The sequence below is a fragment of the Trichechus manatus genome, unplaced genomic scaffold, assembly GCF_000243295.1.
Source record: "Trichechus manatus latirostris isolate Lorelei unplaced genomic scaffold, TriManLat1.0 scaffold00086, whole genome shotgun sequence".
In the NCBI taxonomy this organism is placed as follows: domain Eukaryota; kingdom Metazoa; phylum Chordata; class Mammalia; order Sirenia; family Trichechidae; genus Trichechus; species Trichechus manatus.
The window spans coordinates 7,504,202-7,528,424 of record NW_004444022.1 but is presented as its reverse complement, the minus strand read 5'-3'; the positions used below and the strand labels follow the sequence as shown (position 1 = coordinate 7,528,424).

Genomic DNA, 24,223 nt, shown 5'->3' with positions numbered 1-24,223 from the left:
TTCTTTTCATTTCAGTTGAGTCTGTTCTGATATCGCCCATCTCAGTTCTTATTCGGGTTATTTGCTTCCTTTCCTGTTTTTCTTTTCTCAGTTTGGCCAGTGGTTTATCGATTTTGTTGATCTTTTCGGAGAACCAGTTTTCGGTCTTGTTAACTCTTTCAGTTGTTTTTTTCTTCTCTATTTTATTTATTTCTGCTCCAATTTTTATTTTTTCCTTTCTTCTGGTGCCCAGGGGCTTCTTTTGCTGCTCTCTCAAGTTGTAGAGTTAATGTTTTGATTTTGGTTTTGGCTCTTTTTTTTTTTTGGATGTGTGCATTTATTGCTATAAATTGACCTCTGAGCATTGCTTTTGCTGTGTCCTAAAGGTTCCGGTAGGATGTGTTTTCATTTTCACTTGATTCTGTGAGTTTCTTTATTCTGTCCTTGATTTTTTCTATAACCCAGTAGTTTTTGAGCAAGGTGTTGTTCAGTTTCTATGTATTTGATTTTTTTTCTTTACTTTTTCTTTTATTGATTTCTGCTTTTATGGCTTTATAGTCAGCAAAGATGCTTTGTAATATTTCAGTGCTTTGGATTCTGTTAAGGCTTGCTTTATGGCCTAATATGTGGTTTATTCTGGAGAATGTTCCATGTGTGTTGGAAGAGAAAGTATACATGGCTGGTTTTGATTGGAGTGTTCTGTATATGTCTATGAGATCAAGTTGGTTGACTGTGGTATTTAGATCTTCCATGTTTTTAGTGAGTTTCTTTCTGGATGTTCTGTCCTTCACCGAAAGTAGTGTGTTGAAGTTTCCTACTATTATTGTGGAGCTATTTCTCTTTTCAATGCTGTTAGAGTTTACTTTATGTATTTTGGAGCCCTGTCATTGGGTTTGTAAATATCTGTTATGGTTATGTTGTCCTGGTGTGTTGGTATTGTTGTTAGGTGCCGTCGAATTGGTTCCAACTCGTAGCAACCCTATGAACAACAGAACGGAACACTGCCTGGTCCTGCACCATCCTCACAGTTGTTGTTCTGCTTGAGCCCATTGTTGCAGCCACTGGGTCAGTCCATCTCGTTGAGGGTCTTCCTCTTTTTTGCTGACCTTGTAGCTTACCAAGCGTGATGCCCTTTTCCAGGGACAGATCTCTCCTGACAACATGTCCAAAGTATATAAAATGTAGTCTTGCCATCCTTGCTTCTAAGGAGCATTCTTGTTGTAGTTTTTTCAAGACAGATCTGTTCATTCTTTTGGCAGCCCATGGTATATTCAATATTCTTTACCAACACCACAATTCAAATGTGTCAATTCTTCTTCGGTCTTTCGTATTAATTGTCCAGCTCTGCACGCATATGATGCAATTGAAAACACCATGGCTTGGGTCAGGCGCACCTTAGTCCTCAAGGTGATACCTTTGCATTTCAACACTTTAAAGAAGTCTTTTGCAGCAGATTTGCCCAATGCGATGCATCTTTTGATTTCTCGATTACTGCTTCCATGTCTGTCAATTGTGGATCCATGTAAAATGAAATCCTTGACAACTTCAGTCTTTTTTCCGTTTATCACAATGTTGCTTATTGGTCCAGTTGTGAGAATTTTTGTTTTCTTTATGTTGAGGTGTAATCCATACTGAAGGCTGTAGTCTTTGATCTTCATCAGTAAGTGTTTCAAGTCCTCTTCATTTTCAGCAGTCAAGGTTGTGTCATCTGCATAATGCAGGTTGTTAATGAGTGTTCCTCCAATCCTGATGCCCTGTTCTTTATATAGTCTAGCTTCTTGGATTATTTGCTCAGCATACAGATTGAATAGGTATAGTGAACGGGTACAACCCTAATGCACACCTTCCCTGAGTTTAAACCACGAAGTATCCCCTTATTCTGTCTGAACAGCTGCCTCTTGATCTATATACAGGTTCCTCATGAGCACAATTAAGTGTTCTGGGATTCCCATTCTTCTCAGTGTTACCCATAATTTGTTATGATCCACACAGTCGAATACCTTTGCATGGTCAATAAAACACAGGTAAACATCTTTCTGGTATTCTCTCCTTTCAGCCAGGATCCATTGAACATCGGCAGTGATATCTCTGGTTCCATGTCCTTTTCTGAATCTGGCCTGAATTTCTGGCAGTTCCTTGTCGATATACTGCTGCAGCCACTTTTAAATGATCATCAGCAAAATTTTACTTGCGTGTGATGTTAGTGATATTGTTTGATAATTTCTGCATTCGGTTGGATCACCTTTTTTGGGAATATGCATAAATATGGATCTTTTCCAGTTGGTTGGCCAGGTAGCTGTCTTCCAGATTTCTTGGCATAGATGAATGAGCACTTCCAGTGCTGCATCCATTTGTTAAAACATCTCAATTCATATTCCGTCAATTCCTGGAGCTGTGTTTTTCACCAGTGCCTTCAGTGCAGCTTGGATTTCTTCCTTCAGTACTAACCTTCCTGTGGTTAGATGTCTTCTGGTGTGTTCACCCTTTAATCATTATTTAGTGTCCTTCCTTATCCTTTGTGGTGGATTTTGCTTTAAAGTCTATTTTTTCAGAGATTAATATTGCCACTCTTGTTCTTTGTTGAGTGTTGTTTGCGTGATATATTTCTTTTCCATCCTGTGAATTTTAGTTTGTGTTTTTGAGTCCAAGGTGTGTCTCTTGTAGGCAGCCTATAGATGGATTGTGTTTTTTATGCATTCTGCCACTCTTTTTTTTAAGTGTACTGCGACTGTCCCTTTTTTGGTGCATTTAGTCCATTTACATTCAGTGTAATTATTGATAGGTTTGAGTTTAGTGCCATCATTTTGATGTATTTTGTGTGTGTTGTTGACAGTTTTTTTCCACTTAATTTTCTGTGCTGAGTCTTTTTTCTTTATGTATTTTGTTTTCATCTTTTTCATTGTTGTTGATTTTGTATTTGCTGAGTCTTTATATTTTTGTTTTTTTTATTTTGATGTGTAGGATTTTTAGTTTTCTTTGTGGTCACCTTAGTATTTACCTCTGTTTTTCTAAGTTTAAACCAATCTTTTATTTCTTGATATTGCTTTGACTTCATCTCCATAGGAAAGTTCTATGACCACATTGTTGAGTTCCTCTTTTTGTTTTAATGTTGTCATGTCATGTTTTACATATGACTTTCCTTTGTAGATGACCTTTCGTTTATCCTTAGCTGCTGTTAAAATTCTCTCTTTGTTTTTGGTTTTGGTATGTTTGATTATAATATGTTTTGGTGACTTTCTTTTGTAATCTACCCTGTGTGGGGTTTGATGAGCTTCTTGGATAGATGTCTTCTCATCTGTCACGATATCAGGGAAGTTTTCTGCCAAGAAATCTTCAACCATTCTGTGTTTTCTATTATCCCCCCAGTTCTGGTACTCCAGTCACTGGTAGGTTATTCCTGTTGGTAGAATCCCAGATAATTTTTAAAGTTTCTTCCTTTTTTAAAATTATTTTATCTGATTTTTCCTCAAATAAATTGGTTTCAAGTGCTTTATCTTCAGTCTTACTAATTGTGACTTTTTTTGCCTGAATTCTTCTCCTATGACTTTTATTGAGTTGTCTAATTCTGAAATTTTATTGTTAATCTTTTGGATTTCTGTTTGCTGTCTCTCTATGGATTCTTGCTGCCTGTTAAATTCATCATTATGCTCTTGTATAACCTTCTTAAGTTCCTCTCTTGTTTTGTCTGTGTGTTCCTTGGTTTGATCTGCATTTTGCCTGTCCTCTTTCCTGATATCTTGAAGAGCCCGGTATATTAATCTTTTGAATTTCACTTCAGGTAACTCCAAGATCTCCTCTTTCTCTGGGGGGTTTCTTGGTTCTTTGTTTTGGTTGCTTGCAGAAGCCATCATGGTCTCCCTCTTTATGTGATTTGATTTTGACTGTTGTCTCTGAGCCATCAATAAGTTATTTATTTATTTTATGTTTGCTTACTGTGTCCTAGCTTCTTGTTTTGTTTTGTTTTAATAAGCCCGAATAGGCTGGTTGTGTGAGCTATTTTGATTATTGGCATCTTTGAAGCTCTCACATCCTGTCACCAGGTGGTTAGAGCTGTTACTAGGTATGTGAGCCCAGGAGTCCATTTACTTTTCTTGTGTAGATTCAGCTGAGGTGTCCAGGTTGTTGGTCATTGAGTGTGTGGTGCAGGCTCTCACCTACAATCCTAGACAAGCAGGGAAACATAGGGTTGATTGGAGTCAGCACAGGTGTCTGGCTGCAGTAGGGGTTATATGCTGAGCAAGGCAGGGGGCTGATGGCTGCCCCTGAGTGTCTGGGTGAAAGGTTTGTCCCTGTTCCCTACAGTGTGTAGGTTGGTGGGTTTTGCAGTCAGACTTTGGGCACCCAACATTGTTGGCTGAAGGGACTGGGAGGCACACTTATTCTCAGACCCCTGTTGTGAGTGGCTAGATGGAGTCTTTAGAGCCACCAGTCCTCAGGCATCTGATGTGGGTAGGTGAGGACCCTGCTTAATGGGTGGGGTGATATCAAATGTCATGAATCTGCCACTTCCTCTCAGCTGTTGCAGTTGAAAATAGGCTTCAGGTATATACTCTGTTGTACTGTGCTAATAAGGGCCTACGCTGTTGAAATGGGCCCACACAAATCTAGGCAGGAGTGAAAGGCATTCAAAGTCCATGGACCCCTTATGCCTGTGCATAGGCAAAGGGACAGTGCCTGCCCTGAGTTCCCGGCTTAGGGGAGCTGGCAGAGTATTTTTTTCTGTTTGTTAATTTGTTCCCTCTCCAAAGCTGGGAGAATGGCTCGGGAGGCGAGACGTTTCCCACTTCTGGCCCACGGGGTGCGGCAATTGCTGAAGCTGGACCCGGGACCAGAGCAGAGCAGGGAGGGGGCGGGTAAATGGGAGAGGTACTTCCTACAAGTGGGAAGGGTTTTTTTTTATCCCACGCGGTAGGTTAGACACTTGCACTTAACTTCTGCAGACTGAGGGCCGCTTCTCCCTGGTTTTGAGTCTTGAGCAGACTCTCAACCACTCAGCTTCTCCCGGTATGGAAAACACACCCCGAGTGCTACTGTTTGCCTCAGCCCACCGGCTGGCTGATCCTGCCTTCAGAGTGCCACCCAGGTCAGGTCTGGCAAATCCTCGCTGCTTCTGAACTGTCTCTCCCTCCCACTGCTGCTCAGTTCAACCTTTCAACTTTGTCTTTGATGTTCAGGGTTCCTGGATTGTTGTGTATTATCGATTCACTTGTTTTTTTGGGTCTTTGTTGTAAGAGGGACCACAGGAAGTGTCTGACTACTCTGCCGTCTTGGCCCTACCTCTTTTGTAATAGATTTTGATTTAAAGTTCATTTTATCTGATATCAGTATGGCCATCCTTGCTGTTTTATGTTTACTGGTTGCATGGAGTATTTGTCTTCATCCTTTTATTTTCAGTCTGTTTGTGTCCTTATTTTAAGGTGTGTTTCTTGTGGACAGCAAAAAGATGGATCATGTTTTTTTATCCATTCTGTCACTGCCTGACTTTTGCATGGGGATCTTTAGACCATTTACGTTTAAGGTTATTATTGAAAACTAAGTGTTTATCTCACTCATTTTGCTATTTGTTTTTTGAGTGTTTTGTTTTTTCTTTGTTTTTTTTTCTGATTTTTCTGCTTTTTGGTAGTGTTTAGCTGCTTTTTTGTCATGAACCTTTTTGCTTTCTTCCTTGGTTTGTTCTGAATGTTGTTTTCTTGGCGATTTTTTAGTGGTTACAACATATATTACATTACATAACTTACAATTGCAAAAATGTTGAATATATGAACAAGAATTAACATACAACTTTAATATAATAAACCCATTCTTGATATGCTCCTCCCTCCCCCATTTCTGTTGGTTTGTCTCCATTAACGTTAATATACAACCTATATTTGTTAAGTTTTCTTTGTGCTTATTTGTTACATACTTAGTGTTATATTGTTTGTGAGGTTTAATTATTGACTTTATTCCCTGAAAATGTCATATATTTGGTCCTTATGATTGCTTGTGTTATTGTGTTTTGTTAAGATGTCTTTTTTTCTATTATTTATTTAGTTAGTTATTTTTCCCATGTAGAGGTATGAGTATTTAATGCCCTTGCCTTTCCATTTGTAGTACAGCCTTGAGTAATACAAAGCTGGTCTGGTAGTGGCAAATTGCTAGAGCTTCTGTTTGTTTGAAAATGTCTTAATTTCCCCCTCATTTTTGAATGACAACTTTGCTGGGTAAAGAAATTCTTGGTTGGCAATTGTTTTTTGTTCAGTATTTTATGTATGTTGCTCCATTGTTTTTTTATCTCTAGAGTTTCTGGGAAGAAATCCTCACTGGTTCTTATGAAAGACCCTTGATGTGTTGTGTTTTTCTTTTGCTGCTTTCAAAATTCTTTCCTTGTCTTTGGTTTTCAAGAATCTTACTAGTGTATGGCACAGAGTTGATCTTTTTGTGTCTCTTCTGATTGGGGTTTTTGTAGGTTCCTGTATTTGCAGGCTTGGTTCTCTGTTCATTTCTGGGAAATTCTCTCTGATTAGCTTTTAGAAAACTGTTTCTATGCTTTTATTTTGTCATGGTGCTCTGGGACTCCAACAATTTTAATATTAGATTTCTTAATTGAATCCCATATTTTCTTTTGGGTTTGTTTGCTTTTCTTTGTTCTTTTTTTTTTTGCTTCTCTCGAGACTTGATAATTTCAATTATTTTGTGTTCTTGTTCGTTTATTCTTTCTTCTTTGTGTTCGACTTTATTGTTGAATGTTTCTTTTGCTTTTTCTAATTCAGTTACTTTGTTCTTCAGTTCCAGTAGTTCTATTTGGTTATTTATTTATGTTTTCATTTTTCTTGTTGAGTCTCTCATTTTGGTCCTCCACTTGTTTCCTGATCTCCACTAGTTTGTTTTCTATGTGCTTTTTGCTTTCTTTAAACGTACTTTGTATTGTAGTCTGAAACTTATAAATTCTTTGTGTTAGTCTGGTCTCAATAGGATAAATTTACTCTTCTTCATATTTCGCTTTTGACTGGTCTTTCTTTTCTTGTGATTTTGTGTGTTTTACTATTTTTTATTGAATGTGGGCTATTTGTTATCTTTTTATTTTTTACTTTAAATTTTGCATTCTGGTTTTCATGGAAAAATTTTCGAATTGGGGACCCTGGTGGATCAGAGGGCCAAGCGCCTGTCTGCCAACTGAAAGGCAGGGCTGTGAGCCTATGTGGAGGAAGGCTGCTGCATCTTTCCCCCACGGAGTGGCTGATGGGTTCCAATTTGCACTGCCTTAAAAAATTGAGCTACAGCTTCCTCAGATTAGCCCCCTTTGTTTGTTCCCTGTTTTCCTTGTTTGGGGTGTTGCTCAGCCCCATCCCAAAATGGCTGCAATGAGCACATGCTCCCACTGTTAGTGGGTAGGTTCTCCCAGCTTCTGTACCATCCCCACTCCTCCTCTCCCCCATTCTGGACTCACCCCAACTTTGCAACACCTCAGCTGCCGTCTGGAGTTCTGAGATCTTAGTCTGTGCTTGCTTTTATTTGTTGTTCAGTGGATTGGTTGCTGGGGGAGTAAATGGGAGCGTCCACTCACTTCATTGTCTTGTTCCGCCCCCTATCAGTTAACTTCTAATCATTATTTTAGAGTTGGGGAAACTGAGCCACAGAGAGGGTAAGCAGCTTGCCCAAGGTCACACAAGTAGTTAAGGGCAGAGCCAGATTCAAACCCAGACAGTCTGACTCCATAGCTCACACCTATCTAATTTTTTGTGCAAAAGCACTGTGTATTTTAGATCTATTTGTCAAAGTGTTTTATTTTGTTGACTGCAAACATAAGTTAGGTGGAAAGCACTAGCTAAAAATTAATTTTGCCAAAAGATTTCAACGTAAAAATATTGCTTTTTCTGTTTTGGAGAAGAGTTGATCCTGGTGTCATATGTCAGAGCCACATTCACTGTGATTTTTGTGTCCTGTGGAAGTATAAGATTATGAATTTGACTTACCAAGGTGTCTAGATGCAAGAATACATTCTTTAGAAATGTTTTTCACTTTACAGTCCAGTTACATATTTTCAGGGTAGTGTGTAAGTGATGTCGCTTTGCATGTGTTTTGCAAAATTAGCTGCTTTATCCATTAACCTTGCAAACATTAAAACAATTAGGGTTACAGCAAATCGTAACTTACGAAACACATGCTTTGTAGGATTTGCAAATGGTGAACATTGTGACAAATCATGCTTTTGGTACTCTTCGGTATAAAAAAGACTAGCTTGCACTAAAATTAATCATCTTAATTGCCCCACATTATGGTGTAAATGTAACACTTTCTGGGCCTGCTATTAAAACAAAAATAGTGGGCAAAACTAATTTGCCACTAGATGGAGCCCTGGTTATTTGGGTAGAAATAAACGCAAAATAGTCTGAACATTAAATCACAAAGTCATATCATGCTGGAGGGCCCCCAGTATTTGAGGCCCTCAGCTTTTAATTGAGAATGCATCTTTGTTCTTTGCCTGACCTGCAGAGTGACATCACTGCCTTTCTTCCTGTGCTCTGGCTTTGACATAAGCCAGATGGCCATGGCGATCAGTAGGCGCGTAGGCTGCCTGGTACAGCAGTTGATGAAACAGAATAGGAAGACGTTTTATGGTGAGCTGCGGGAGCACAGTGAGGCTACAGCTTTGCTAAGTAATTACATTTACTGTGCACACTTTATTCCTTTGCTAAGTAATTGCATTTACTGTGCACATTTTTATAGGTCACAAGGAAAAAATACATTTTTATTTATAGTGTTGTGAGGTATAGATCTTTGATCTTTTATTAGTCAGTAGTCTGCTCCAAAGGAGTGCTCTCTTTTCCCTGCTCTGCAGTCACTCGTGAAAATGACATGTTTATTTATGTTTAATGGTTCTTTCAGGCTGTGCATTGTGATACTTACCTTCCCTCTTCCTCCCTTTTGTCTCCAGTTAGTAACACAAAAATGTTTTACTTTTGTAGTGAGTTTAGTTTGGGAAGTCAGAGTTCAGACGTGTTAATACAAGCAGAGTTCTGTCAGATATACTCCAGAGTGATTTGGTAAAATATATTACCGTTTATTATGTGTTTGTTCTTCAAGGAGGTCAGAAGAGACCAGGAACAGACTTTTATTTTTTCAGGGGGAGTGTAGGAAATGAACAAGACATTAATTTGATATCAATTTTTGGGCATTTAGTGGTTAAACCACTTACTATGCTGATTTTCAATAAAATATCAGATATTAATATTAATTTAGTATTTTCCATTTTCATGTGAAGTTAATCTTTATCTTTACCAGTTGAAACAGTGTGTAGAACCTTTGTAAAAATTCTAAAATCTGAACTTTTCCCTGAAGTTGAACCCTCACATAATTTTGAGATTCTTCTACATGGTTCATTTTCAAAACCTTTAAAAATACATTTTCCCTTTTTAATGCAAGGCCATGAATATTATTCACAGGATTGATCTAGAAATTATAAATCATAAATTTGAATGAAAATTTATATTTGCCATGCTTTTTTCAAACTTAACACTGTTTCTAAAGTGAAGTCTTCCAGTTGTCCCTAGGTTATTTGACTTTCTATTAAAAAAAAAAATTCCAACAAAAAAATCTCTTAATCTGAGAATATTTTACAATCTTCAGGGAGAGAGATTTGCAGATAATTGCTGGAAGAAGTCAGCATGGTGTAAGGAAAGAACCCGGCTTTGCAATCAGATATAATAGAGTTTCCTAATCCTTTTTCCACTGGTTGTTTGCTTTGTGCCCTTGGACCTTTGAGCCTTGGTTTCCTCACATATATATTGGGGGATAAAACCTACCTCCTAGGTTTATTGTAAGAATAAACAAGACAGTGTGTATAATAGGCCCAAGACAGTGCCTGTCACATGGTAGGAGCTCAGTAAATGCTAATTCCTTTAAACTGTTTTAAACCTTGTATCCTTTGTCAACCTCTTGCAAACTGTGTTCACAGATTATACTGCTATTATGTGGTGTGTATTTTACTCAGAAGATATAAATAAGCCTGAGTTGAAAGTAAACTCAACGTCTGAAAAGTAGGCTTTTAAAATGTGTTAGCATTGTGTGTATGTGTGCAGTTCCAGATAAAATCATAGCTATCAACTGTGCAATGAATGTGTTTAACATTGTGATGTTTTAATTTGTTTTTGTTTTCTTTTTTCTCCCACTCAGCTCTTGTCCCTGTTCTTTGCCTCTCGTTTTGTTGGTGAAGATATCACAGTGATGTCTGCATTCAACCTGCTGCGTTTGGTGACAAAGAACCAGCCAGTAGCCCTGCGAGCCTGTGGGCTTCCCTCAGGTTGCTGCTTGTTGTACTGTACATAGTGAGGGCACTGGTAGGAGTGGGTATTTCTGCTGCAGGAAATGCTGCACCATAATGCTTTGCTAAATTTCATTTTCTTTTATTTGGGCCCTAATTTGAAGGTGGGAATTGGTTATAAATCCCGACTCTACTTTGAGTAACATTTATTTCCACCGTCTGTACAACCCTGGGAAACGTTGTCCAGTTTCCTTGCCCAGTATATAACTGTCACTAATATTTCATGGTATCTTTTTATTTTTTAATGCACATTACACATTTGAAAGTCATAATGTTCATAAGAGGCTGGAAGTCTTGATAAGAAGCTGCCTCAAATCACACAACATTGGACATCCATCTTATTAAAGAGTAGTGAAAATACTTTTCATTTCACATGTAGCTGTTTTTTTAGGAAAAAAAACCACAATCAAAATGGACAACCTTAGCATAATTGTTACTTGTTTATTGTAGCTAAAAATAAAATATGTTCAACTTCATAATACCCAAATAAACAGAACTAATGTTGCATGTTACTTGTTTCTTAAGTTAGAATCACCACACTTTTTAAAAATGTGGTTTTAAGTATTTAAACAAGTGAGGTGTGAAAGTCCAAGATTTAATTATGTGTGCTTCTATCATAACTTTAATATTTTAATTTTATGAAAATCACATTGGTCACATATTTTATTTCTGTGAACATTGTTATTAGTATTATTTATATTTTCTGTAAATGTACATATCTCTATTACCACATTAGAGGGAATTTAATTCCAACAAACATTTGTTGAATATCAGCTATGAGTGGCAGGCATTGTATTAAGCAGTGAGGATACAAAGATAAACAAGATAAAGCTACTTTCTTCAAGAAGTACAAGATGGAGATTAGAGCTATGCAAGGACCATTGCGCCATATGATGATAAGTCTAGACTGTAGGTGTTTATGCCTGGGATATTATGGAACTCCAAGTGAGGATAGTCCTAGCTCTTTGCTTAGTGGATGACGGTTTGGAGGAGAGGGAAGTCTCTGAACTTTAAGGAGGTTCCATAGAGGATGTAGTGCTTGAGCTGAATCTCAAACTATGAGCAGCAGTTAGCCAGGTGTCCAAGAAGTGGGAAGACATTCCTAACATATGAAGCAGTGTGGGCAAAACATGAAGGCCTGTAAGGGCCAAGTGTATTCAGAGAAATGCAGTTTATAAAATATGCCTAGCTTAAGTGGGTGAGGGCAAGAGAAGAGGTGAGGAAGGAAAGTTAGCCAAATCATAAAGTGCCTTGTATGATATTCAAAGGAATTTAAATCTTGGAAAGGGAATTAAGAGGGGTAGCATGACTTGATTTGCATTTTATAAAGATTGTGTTAGTATGGTGGAGGGTCAGTGCTAATTCCAGAAAGTTTCTATGGGAGGGGCTGGGATAGCAAACTGATTAGAAAGGGAGATAGGACATTTGTCTTGAAGCTCTGTTTGTATAGCAAACATACTATTTTTTTAAAAATAGATTGTATGTCTATTTGTGGTAACTTGAGGGGCTAATGAAGTTCAATGCATGGGGGCTTTAGCCATTCTTCTCAACAGCCCTCACGTCCCCCCACCCCAAGCTATGCCCCTGCAGTGACCTCATAGAGTATATATTGGTGAAATTTGAGGCTAGCCAGTGGCTGTTGCAGTCGGTTTGGAAAGAAGGGCATGGATTAGAGAGAGATTCATGCTGTAGAACGGACAGGGTTTATCTGTTGAATTGTATATGAGCTTGAGGGAGAACCTAAACCAGTATAGTCCCTGTGCCATGTTGAACTGTTTCGTAGCTACATACTACATGTAACAATTGGAGTATGAAGGTTACTTAGTTTATACATAACCATGTTTTCCACCGGAATAAACCCCAGTGTGTGAAAGCACCCAGCATAGTTCTTGTAACATGGCTTACTATAGGTTACATGGTTCTTGTAACATTCTACACACTGAGCAGGTTGTTTACAGAAACAATTTATTAATTAATAGTTGATTCCTTGAGATATGACAATCATAGAATTAAAGGGTCTTATAATGAATTAGTTTTGATTGAAAAATATGTATCTTTAACATTGTGTTATCAAAATGATTAAAAGATAAATTCAGCAACACTTATAATTTAAAAGAAGTAACCCTTATGGTACAGTTCTTATGCACACAGATTCTAGAGTTAGACTGCCTAGGTTTGAATTCTGGCATTGTCACTTACTACACCCTGGTGGCATAGAGGTTAAGAGCTCAGCTGCTAACCCAAAGGTTGGCAGTTCAAATCCACCAGTTGCTCCTTGGAAACCCTGTGGGGCAGTTCTGCTCTGTCCTACAGGGTCGCTATTAGTCAGAACCACCTCAACGACACCTAACAACAACAAAGCTATGTGCCTTGTCTTCCTTGTATGTAAAGTGGGGATAATAGTAGTACCCACCTGAAAGGGTTACTGTGAGAATTCAATAGATTAGGATGTGAAAAGTACTTAGAACAGTGACTGGCATATACTAAGCCACTGTATCTGTATATCTATACATATAAATACACATACACACACACATATATGTATTTTTTCTACTACTGTGGACTTTATTTATTTAGCAGTTCACCTGCTTGATTGGCAGCCTCAGGGAGAGTGGGACAGGGATGTTGCAGCAAATTCCTGTCAACTCTCTGAGGAAATGACAGTAGACTCTTTTAACATTTAGACATGTTCCATCTTTCATTTAACTATTTTTACTTTAATAGAATCCATAAATGCACTTTATGTTTCAGAAATAACCATCTCAATCTGTTGTTTTGATCTCTTTATTATACATCCTGTTGAACCAGAGTTCAAGTCCTAAAAATATACAACACATTTATTTTTACTACCCAGTACTGATGAAAGTCCAGAGAAACTCTCTTTCTTTCTTTTTAAAAATAATATTTTATTGTGTTTTGGTGAGAGTTTACACAACAAATCGTTCAGTGACATTGGTTACATTTTTCACGATGTGTCAACGTTCTCATTAATTCCATTCTGGTTGTTCCGTTTCCAGTAATCTAGTTTCCCTGCTCCCTTACCTTCTCATCTTTGCTTTAGGGTAATTGTTGACCATTTGGTACTTCCTAGCTTTGTAACTTTGTGATTGTAAACCTATTTTTAATTTGATAAATAGATTGGATAGAACAATATTAAATAATTTCTTAACCATTTAAGTACCATTTACTTTTTAAGTATTGTGAAAGCCAGTCTTCCAGTGTCTACGTATTTTAAAACTTGAATATTAGCAAAATCTTTTTGTTCATTTCTTGAAGAAGATTTTACTCTTAAACATATAGGAATGTTGAAGAAATTGTTATGTTTAATAATAATGAAACTACATTCTGAAGAATAAAAATGAAATTCAAATGGGAATTCTGCTCCTTATTACTTTGTGCAAGTAATAGGAAGGAAAAGGCCAAAATTAGAGATTTAGGAAATTAGATAAAAGTTTGAAGTTTGCTTTAATTTACTGTTCCCTGGTTAAAACTCATTACAACAGAAATCTCGGGTAAATCAAAAAGATTTCTGCTCCCTAGCCAGTGTTCTAATTTTGAGTATTATTCAATACAAAATAATTCTAGAACCAAAAAATAATTGGAACAGGCTCTTAAAGTTGATTATAACTGGATCGACCTGCATGAAGGCCCATATCCCAGAAGAGTGAGCTATCATTTTTTAGCTTTGACTTCCTTTATTTCTTATTTTTTAATAAAACATATTTTTAATTTAGAGCTTATTAAGTGCATCTGAGTTATGGTTCACTTATGTTTGTAATTAAGGGTATTTTTCCTTGTCTCAGAATTACTTCTTAATTCCTATAATATTTTTTTTTGCATATTAAGAAGAGCACTGAATTAAGTCAAAACTAACCACACTTCTGTCTAACTTGTGTGACCTTGAACACGTCAGTAAATCTCTTAGACCTCAGTTGCTTCACCTTTAAAATTAGGAATTTAAATTAGATAACCAATTCTGAAATTCTGTAATCTTACAGACTTTCATTTGTTTTTACTTTTGGCTTTTGGTTAATCAAATCTTAAAATTCGGTATTAATTAATGGCTGGGAACTTGCAGAAAAATCTGCTAGGTTGTGGTGGGAGGACATAAATATTTTCCATGTTTGAACATTAGAATTCCTTCCCTCTAAAACAAGACTGAAGCATTATCTGAGGAGGGATTAGGGAGCATAATTTTATACATAGTTTTAATGGTAGATAAAAATTAGGTCTAATTATAGCTTAGACTAGATATCATGGTAGCTTTCAGCCAAGTAAGGGTGTTTGTCTAAATAGTACTAATTATAGTGATAAATTATACTTTTCTCTAACATCATACAGATAATATATGGTTGTGACTTTCTTGACTTTAATGGCATATTTGTCTCGTGTGAGACATATGGCTGTTATGCAGTTTGTAAAGATATTCTAATATACCATAATATTCTGATACAGAAATTAGAAATCCTTAAGACAGATATTTAGAAATGTTCAAAAGTCCTTAGGGTATCATCCATATAACTAGAACTGTATGTTGGGGCTTGGCTCCAGAGCTTTGCACAGTGCCTGGTACTTAATAAATATTTGTTAAATGAATGAATAAACATTTGGAAAGTTTACATGTAGGTGAAGTGATAGCTATGACAGAGTGCAAATTTATTAGAGAATTTTTTACATGGGAAAATTAAAAGTAAAGTTCACAGTTTGATTGTCTTTTGAATATTGGTAAAGCAAATTTATCTTTTCTTTATTGCATTAATAGAATAATATGTCTTAGGTATAAATTGCATTGCTGTTAAATAAATAGCAAAAAATGGTTACACAGATTCAATGTATATTTTCCAGAATTGCATTTACTTTTTCACTCAAACAAATTGAGTTTAGGTGATTATACTTACCATGAAGATTAAGAACTTTCTGGCTCTTTTGATCATTTCCTTAGAGCAAATTAATATTACTTGTTGTAATTTAAATCCCTCATTTGTAAAGAGGAATTCTACTGACATACATTAAAGTAAATTAACTCACACAATTTACTATTCAAGTTTGAGCTGGCAATAGTTCATTAATAGTAACTGATGTTATATTTACTTACAAAATTATATACATATATATATGAAATCATTAGTGGGCTGTTCATCTATTGAATAGATTAACTTTCTGTATTAATTTTTTAAAGTTTTTTTTTGAGTCATGAAAAGGTGGACCCTATCCATAATTAATTGATAAAAGCTATGACCTTCTTCCCCAGAAAATACATAACATGCACAATTTTGTCATAATTTCGAGAGGTATTTTGTAGATCTTCTGAAACTCTTAAGGGAGGGCCCTTTGACCCAGGTTCAGAACCTCTGTTCTAGAAGACACACATGAAACAAATATAAAAACTTTGATCAGAACATAACACCTGTATTTCTGATTTCTGTATTGGTGTCACCAAAAGGGTTTCCACTTGTTCAGATTAATACCCTCTATCTTCCAGTTTCTCCATTCTTGCATGTTCATCTTACCTAAACTTTTTTGATAACATAAAAATGCTCTGGAAGAGATTGTTTTTTAAAGATTTTGTTTTTAATAGACATAAAACTTCAACTCTTTAACATAATTCACAAAATAATTTGCCGTTAGTTGATTGATTTCCAGTTTTTCCAGTAGATGGCACTAGTTTTATGTTCTTCCACAGCATGAATGAGGCCTGAAATCATTAGCACAGAGGTGCATTGTGAAAACTTAAACAAAAGTATGTAAAGAATATCCAGTTAAGAACATATGGATTTACAAACCACAAATTTTTCTGCTTATATTATGTTCAAACAATATTTGTAGAGTGCAAAACCTTTTTCCATTTTCAATAGGATTCCAACTCCCTTATGCTTGGACATCTCATCGAAATTGTCTTTCATGTGTAGACTTTCTATAAACTAAAACAAGTTTTCATAAATTAACTTATCTTGTATCCAAATAGCAGATTTAACAGTAATTTATAGTTTTATATGCAGCTAAATTTTCTTCAGCAGACCACCCAAGATTTAAAGAAAATTTCACATTTGTTTTTTTTTGTTTTGCCGTGTTTTGAATTTTTATAGATCTTGAAAATGTTATTAGTTTAACATGTTGACTGTTAAGCCTGAGTCACTTTTTGCATGAATCAAAATATTTTAGGAACCTAAGGAAAATTATATTTAAAATGTTGATTAATGGATACTAGGATGAAGTTATATATATATTTTTTCTAAAACAAAGTGTTTTAGTAGCTCTGTGATACAATAGAATTTCAGTTAATGTTGAAAAGTTGCTGTGCAGTATATAATTACCAGATCAGTTTTAAAAATTATTTGTGGACAGTGTATATTAGTCAAGGCTAAATTGTTATAGGACAGTACATCTGTATGAATAAGATGGTGGGCATATGGTTTGTTAAATGTGGATTTTGTTAATTTCTTGTTAAATGTGAAATAAATTCTTTATAATTTATTATATATTAATAATAATTTATTATATGTTAATAATAATTTATTATATATTAGTAATAATAAAATACATAGCAACATCTAGTAGCAACAGAAATAAAATGAGCATGAACAAAAAAAACAATTTTAGTTTTGATTGAGAAATTCACTAGTTAATTAACAATGACTGTGAAGAATATAAAATGTTATTATGAGTTCTGAAAACAAATTTTAATTCTACATTATTAGATTATCTAAACATTATGGACTCTGGGGGAACCATATATTTATAGTTATTAGATGTTTATTGATCTAAACATGTTCACAATGATGTAATCAATCAGTAGAAGAATTTATTAAAAACAAGCTGCCTCTGGCTCTCAACAGACACATGTTTAATGAAGGAATGAGGCATGAATGATAGTTCACAAAGACTCACTAATACTGAGGGAAGATACTTGATGAATTTTTTGGTATCAGTCTTTTCTAGTTTACAGCTTCATCTTAAACATTTTATTTAGAATTGTATTTCTCTTGATTGCTTTGGCTAGCTGTGCTTTAATTATAAATGCCTTAAAATATATTTTTATTAAGATGCCATGGCAAATGATATCTAATTACTTTTTATGCCTTTGCATTTGAAATCAGCCACTTATTTGGAATTTATAAATCCCATTTCATTTATTTAAATTCTCTAGTTTTTTTCTCTTTTAGATTTAGTGCATTTGCACTTTATTAGTCATTTAAAAATGCATACTATAAAAAACATACCTTGAAATGATGATGATATCAGTTATTTAGGTATTTCATAAGAACTATACATTTACAGAATTTAAATGTACTCAGTAATTAACACTAGATATGTTTGTTATGCTCAGCCACACAATTGCAAACACAGAATGGAATGCCAATTTAAAAACATTAGATTATTTGAATTTTTTTTTTTTTTTAGTAAAACAAAAAGAAAGTTTTATTCGGCATATATTCAAAAGGACAAAAGTGGGATGCGGACAAGCATGCTGCTAGAGCCATGTCTGCCTAAGTCCAAAGAATATTACAGAATAGGCAAGAATCAGAAAACAGACAAGCGTGCTGCCACAGCCATGTCTGCCTGAGTCCAAGGAAGGTTACAGAATCATCAGTATATATCAACAACACAAAATGGGTAGAATCATTGAAATCGTCACTTTTTCACTGATTGGCTAGAAATTGTAATCTTACATTTTGAATCATCTTTCTTAACAATCATTGGTGCGGGTTTCAGTTACAAAAGTCAGGAGGGTCTTCATTGGTCCAACAAATTCCTATTCACTAAATGTTAAAAGAAAAAGACAAAAGGTGAGAAGTCCTTTGGGTTAGGTTTTATTGCCGTTTTGTGAAAACTTCCTTAAGATAATTTCTGAGATTGTCCCATCTGTTGTTTTATCTCAGGGCCCAGTTGATGTGTCTTTGTGAGTCTGTGAGGGCTCAGCCCCAGCTGGGTCACAATTCTCCATGCTCAAGGAGAGGGAATAATAACTCCAATATTATTTCCTAAATCAGTCCCTCCTTTTGATCGGAGATTGGAGATAACACAGCTGGACTTAGTCGAGCTCCTAGATGGCGGCCATTGCAGGCTCTTTAAACTCACGGTGCTGATTTTCCACCAGATACCATCTGGTTCTTCACCAGGGTATTAAGTGAGAGCGATGTTCCCATCAGTGGCATTGCTGGAGTGAGCAGATTGAAGGTACATCAACATTTTAGCCTGAGGCCTTCTTTTGCCTTTTAGGTGTGTAAGACAATAGAGGATAAATCTTATTGTGGCTAATACTATCAGGATGTAGACTAAGAATATTACTATCCCTTGCAGTAGTGATCTAGCCCGTGTACTTATTCCTGATGGTAACCAACCAAATAAGTAAGGTTGTGACAATGTGTAATCAAGTAGCTTGCTGTCTAATTCTATGTATATCTTGTCTACAGCACAGACTACACTTTCTTGGACTAATAAAAAAATCTAAGGTTATTTTGTTATCTCATGTCACTTTGGCTTATGAGATCAGAGATCACTGTTGTGCTTTTGTCTCATCTGTTATTTGTCCCATAGTGACTGACAAATTTTCTTAAAGATTTCTCCAATTCAGCTATACCACAAGTAGGAAATAAAGCTACCAGCCATATCCTGAGTGTTGGACCAATGGGTTTTCTTCTGACTTTCATTTTACAATGTGTAACAATTTAACATTACCTTTCCAGTATTTACTAGCATTGTTACTATGAATATTTAAAGATAATCCTAAAGTTTCCGAAGTGCATTGTCCACACATTCGTCAGGAATCTAAACTAGAGACTGCCCGCACAAATTCACTATTAGTTGGAAAGGAATCATCTAAATTAGAAACATATCTACACAAACATATATCAATAAGGAGCACACGAAGTGTGTCTAGAAGAAACAGTATAGAAAAATTTACATATGACAAGTTTTCATTAGAGAACTAATGATTAGCAAGATGATACAGGATGGCCCTTTCCTGTAGGAGGTCTTCAGTTAGTCTGTTTAAAACATACTAAGTGTTCTTCCCAAGGGCAAGCTGCCCCTCCTTGGTTTACCTGTTAACAGTCATGGGTCACTTTCTCAGAAGCAGAAATGGAACCAAAGATAAAACGGAGTCTGAGCCATGAGGTCAATCTCTGAGAATCTGCATTGTAAGAGGGTGACAGTTTGATTACAAACATTACACAGGTATTTCATACGACACTGTCTTAAATACTGCTTAAACTAATTACTAATTTACCCTAAACGTAACTCTGAGTCTGATCTTTGAAGTTAATTTCCTAAAACTGATTGAATTCTTCAAAAAAAAAAGCTCAATATCCAGAGCAAAATGGTCTTACTAGTTTATCTGGACCATTGTTTGACTCAAAGTATCTTCAGGAACCAGTGTTTTTCGCAAAGCTCAAGGTTCAAGAGGACACCCAAAGGCAAATATCCCGCGTGGGTTGCCTCAACCTCCCTGAAAGCCAGAAATCTGGATTCCAGGAGAATTATATACAACTCTCTCATTATTCTTTCCTTTGGATCATGATCTTTTATAGAATCTTTTATCAAAAATGCTCAATAAATGGTAATTGGACATCATCTGGTTTTTAAGATTCCAGGCACCATACAGCAAACTAGGAAATAAAACAGAAACACTAACAATTATATTAGGCCAATTGTCTGAAATAACCAATGAAACTATGACCCTAAGGTCTTTGAACCAAGGAAACAAATCTCATGAGGTGTTTGTCTCTACATAAGCAGCATCAGTAACTGCTTTTCATATGCCTCAACAGCAACTACATTCTGCAAAACCTCAGATTGAGTATTAATATAAATACAGCAACATTTATCTATTGAGGCACAAACTGTTTCTTAAGAGACTAACAGGAAATCTAATGCTGTTCTGTTTTGTAAAATCATAGCTCAAATTTCGAATACTTCTCTTGTTATGATACGACGTTGCTAAGTTTACCAACAGGAACTTCTAATTCAAGAGTTACAGTATCTAAACCCATTAGTTAGGTAATTTAGGAGAAAAGAGAATGATTTCTTATATCCAGAAATTAGGACCTTAAAATATCAGCAATATTAAAAAAACCATGGTTTCCTTTTGTTTACTCAGTCTTATGTAGTTAATTTCTGTTCCGTGTGGCTCTGGATCAGCCGCAGTCTGTGAAACCATCAGCTTCTGCATAGGAGTTCTGGAAATTTTATTCAGTCTAGTCACAGTCCTTTTAGCAAGTCCAACATACTCCATCTTTTTGTTGAGATGTTTTGGTCAAACTTTTTCCGCAAATCAGCAAAGTAAAAACTTATCTGCAGATGACAAGACAATATGGCCATGATTAATTGATAAACATAATATTCTTAATTGTGAAAGACCTGATAGAAATTAATTACAAGCATAACGTAAAGGCCAAATAAAATCAGTTAAAAAAAACTTTAGATAAAAATATTCCTAAATACAGCCATTAGCCATATTTAAAAAGCTTCAGATATGATGCAGAATAATTTTGAGACAAAATACCATATAGTCAGGATATACTAAGAATATACCAAGATTATCAAATCTCTAAATACCTGACTAGTAATAAAAAAACACTTTATAGGTAAATGATGCGAATTCTCTAATCAAACCGTTGGCTTTGATAATGCTAGATTTAAAAAGATAAAGTTGTGACCAAGTTAGCAATAAAGAGATAATAATATAGGTCACTGTGAAACAATACTTGTTATTTAACCAAAGATCTTAAAGTAAAACCCTTAGCTTTCTTTTCTAAAAGCCATGAGGCTTAGTATTCAGACTCAGGAATCTTATTCTAATGAGAGGCCAAACCTTTGTCTTCCAGGCAGATTACACAAAGAATAAATTAACCCTTTAACTCAGAAATTAAAGAAAATGTTGTTATTTTAACTGCGAGAAGCCCAATTCTTTGTTTTATATGCTACTTAACATTAAATCTCCTAAAAATCTCATAAATAAAACGATTAAACTTTAGTCAGATGCAACTTGACCATATCAAATAAATTTCTTTCTCAATAAACCTCTTAAAGGTTGCCTTTGTTGTATATCTGTTACAGTGCATCCCTTTAAATGGCAAACACTCATTAGCAGACTTAAATATATATATATCTGTCTATCCTTTCTCTTGTGGCACAAAAAGCAAAAGTATATAAACTTAAATTATGACAGGTATCTATTAACTTAATAACATTAATAAGTTACCCAAAATGTAAAAATTATTTTAAGCCTATATATCATAAAATGTAACTGTTGTTGAAAGAAAAGTCTATTTAAACATTCTAAGATTTCATTCAACTTTTACTACTGGTATTTTTCCCAATCTAATTTTAGCCCTTAAAGATTTTATCAACTGGCTTTGGAAATCACAAAAGTCCTTGCTCACTTGACCAATTCATTGGTATGGATGTAACCTTAAGTGTTTGGCTACTGCTGGAAACATTTTTCCAGGCCATTTCGGGTGTGTCTTATTGTGATTTCTATTTTTTTTTACTTCTTAAAGTTCCCCTATAATAGAGAGAACTTGTTTACAGTTCTTTGATTAGGATCTATCCAATTTCTGATAACTATAGCAAAGTAGCAATTTTTCTTATCTTTTGTCTTAAAAGAGTCTCCACCTAGCTGGAAAGGGGTCTTTCAAAAGCGTCCCTGTTGCTACCGGACCTTGGAGACTGGGAGGTGGGGAGGCCTGATTGTGCCCCGCCCTCACTCTTTTGACTCATGGAAGACATTTACATATGTTTCAATTGATGGAGGCATTTTGAAAGACAAAAGATAGCTAATTTCTTTCTTTTTTACTGTTCTGGAACTGCTACTTTGAGACAAAACTATCCTTTTTCCTTAAATAAAACACATTTCATATAATATCTAGCTTAAGTTACTTAAAAAAATTTCACTTTTAAGACTGACATAGTATAAAACATAAAGATCTTAGTGTACTTTTCAAATAGACCGATTTATATCAAAGTTTCTCCAAGTAGCTATTAAAAATCTAAATCATAAGACAGACACAAGATGCTGTTTTTTCTGGATGAAGAAGAAACTGAGGTTCTATGGCTAGCCTTACAAAAAACAGCAATTCTTAGCCATAGCCACCAATCTAATACAAGAGAAACTAAGACACAATGCTCTAGACCTGAAGCAAGCTCTTAGAACAAAAGGAGACAGAAAAACCACATAAACTCACCAGATAATACCACACAAAACAAGGATACGGGGATCCTAGTTTCTAAAAGCGTATATAGCAATTTTTGGTAAGATCGACTCAATTCAATGGAAAAAACAGGTACAGAACTACCACTCCTCCCTTGAATATCAAAACGCAGGTCAGGAGCTGCCACCTCGCGCTGAGAATTTGGCAAAACAAGCAAGAGCTGCCACCTCTCCCTGCGAATTTGGCAAACAGAACACTATTTTCCAGGTTTTAAAGGTCCGAATTTTGCAGCTTATAGTGACTCACGGCTCTTTGAAAATAGAATTACCTCTTCAAACGCCCAAATACAGGCCTAAACTGCAGTTCCCTTAAGAGTTACTACATGTCTCTCTTAACCAAATGATCAAGCAAAAATCTAAGATTCTCCTTAATCAACCAGTTTTTCAAACAAATATGCCAAAAAAAATTAAGAAAACATGAGAAAGAGAACAAAGAATAAGCAAAGGTTCGTTTTCCGAGAGCACTCACCCCGTCAATGTCGAAGGGATGTAGAGTGGGAACCCGTGGGTCCAGAAGATAGGACCTTTCTTTCCTGGCTTCTGCTCCGCAGTCCAGGTCTCTTCGAAGATGACTGGATTCGTAGGTTCAGATCCTTGACGACTACGCCGTTAACTGTTGTAGGGGAAAAACATCACAAAGGCTAGTAAAGCAAAAAGAAAGTTTTATTCGGCATATATTCAAAAGGGCAGAAGTGGGAAGTGGACAAGCATGCTGCTAGAGCCATGTCTGCCCAAGTCCAAAGAATATTACAGAATAGGCGAGAATGGGAAAACGGACAAGCATGCTGCCACAGCCATGTGTGCCCAAGTCCAAAGAAGGTTACAGAATAGGCGAGAATGGGAAAACGGACAAGCATGCTGCCACAACCATGTCTGTCCGAGTCCAAAGAATATTACAGAATAGGCGAGAATGGGAAAACGGGCAAGCATGCTGCCACAACCATGTATGTCTGAGTCCCAGATTATTTGAATTTTAAGCAAGGAAAGAAAATCCAGAATTCTGTAAATATAGTTTTATAAGATTTTGTTTTGTTACAGAACTGTATGTTGACTTACTGAATGATACAATTGTTCATATCATACTCTGATTAATATTTTAGTATTTCTTGTGCATATTTTAGATAGTAGGCTCATGGAAAGTTTCAAAGCTTGGCATCATATTATTGATGTCGATGAAGAAATAGCTTGGAAGCCTAATCTGTATTTGGTGGTTTGTTTCTATTACCAACTTGCTTTCTGATCCCAGGAATCTATGTTTTGTACCTATTCTCATTTCTTTTTCTGTAAACTAAGAATGATATAACATTCTTTTTTAAAAAAAAGTTTATTGTGCTTTAGGTGAAAATTTACAGAGCAAATTAGTTTCCCATTTGATAGTTTGTACATAAAGTGTTCCATGACAGTGGTTGCAATCCCCACAATGGGTCAGCACTCTCCCCATTTCTGCCCTGGGTTCCCTGTTTCCTTTCGTCCAGTTTTCCTGTCCCTTCCTGCCTTCTAGTCTTTGCTTTTGGGCAAATGTTGTCCTTTTGATCTCATGTCATTGATTGTTCTAAGGAGCTTGTTCCTCTCAGGTGCTATTGTTAATATTATCGGCCTGTCTATAGTTTGCCTGAAAGGTTGTCTCTGGGAATGGCTTCAGTTCCAGGTCAGAAAGGTGTCTTAGGACCATAGTCTTGGGGGTTCCTCCAGTCTCTGTCAGACCAGTAAGTCTGTTTTTTTTTGTGAAT

At 35.8% G+C, this 24,223-nt stretch overlaps 1 protein-coding gene across 1 annotated transcript in view; it reads left to right on the top strand.

Moving 5' to 3' along the window:
* Window positions 1-9,991: 9,991 nt before the first annotated feature.
* MSRB3 (methionine sulfoxide reductase B3) overlaps window positions 9,992-24,223 on the top strand; it is a 138,734-nt gene continuing 124,502 nt past the window's right edge. Inside the window, exon 1 of the mRNA XM_023736100.1 lies at window positions 9,992-10,261. Within this exon, the coding sequence (XP_023591868.1) occupies window positions 10,186-10,261 (76 nt within the window). The 5' untranslated portion in view covers window positions 9,992-10,185. The remainder of the gene's footprint in view (window positions 10,262-24,223) is intronic.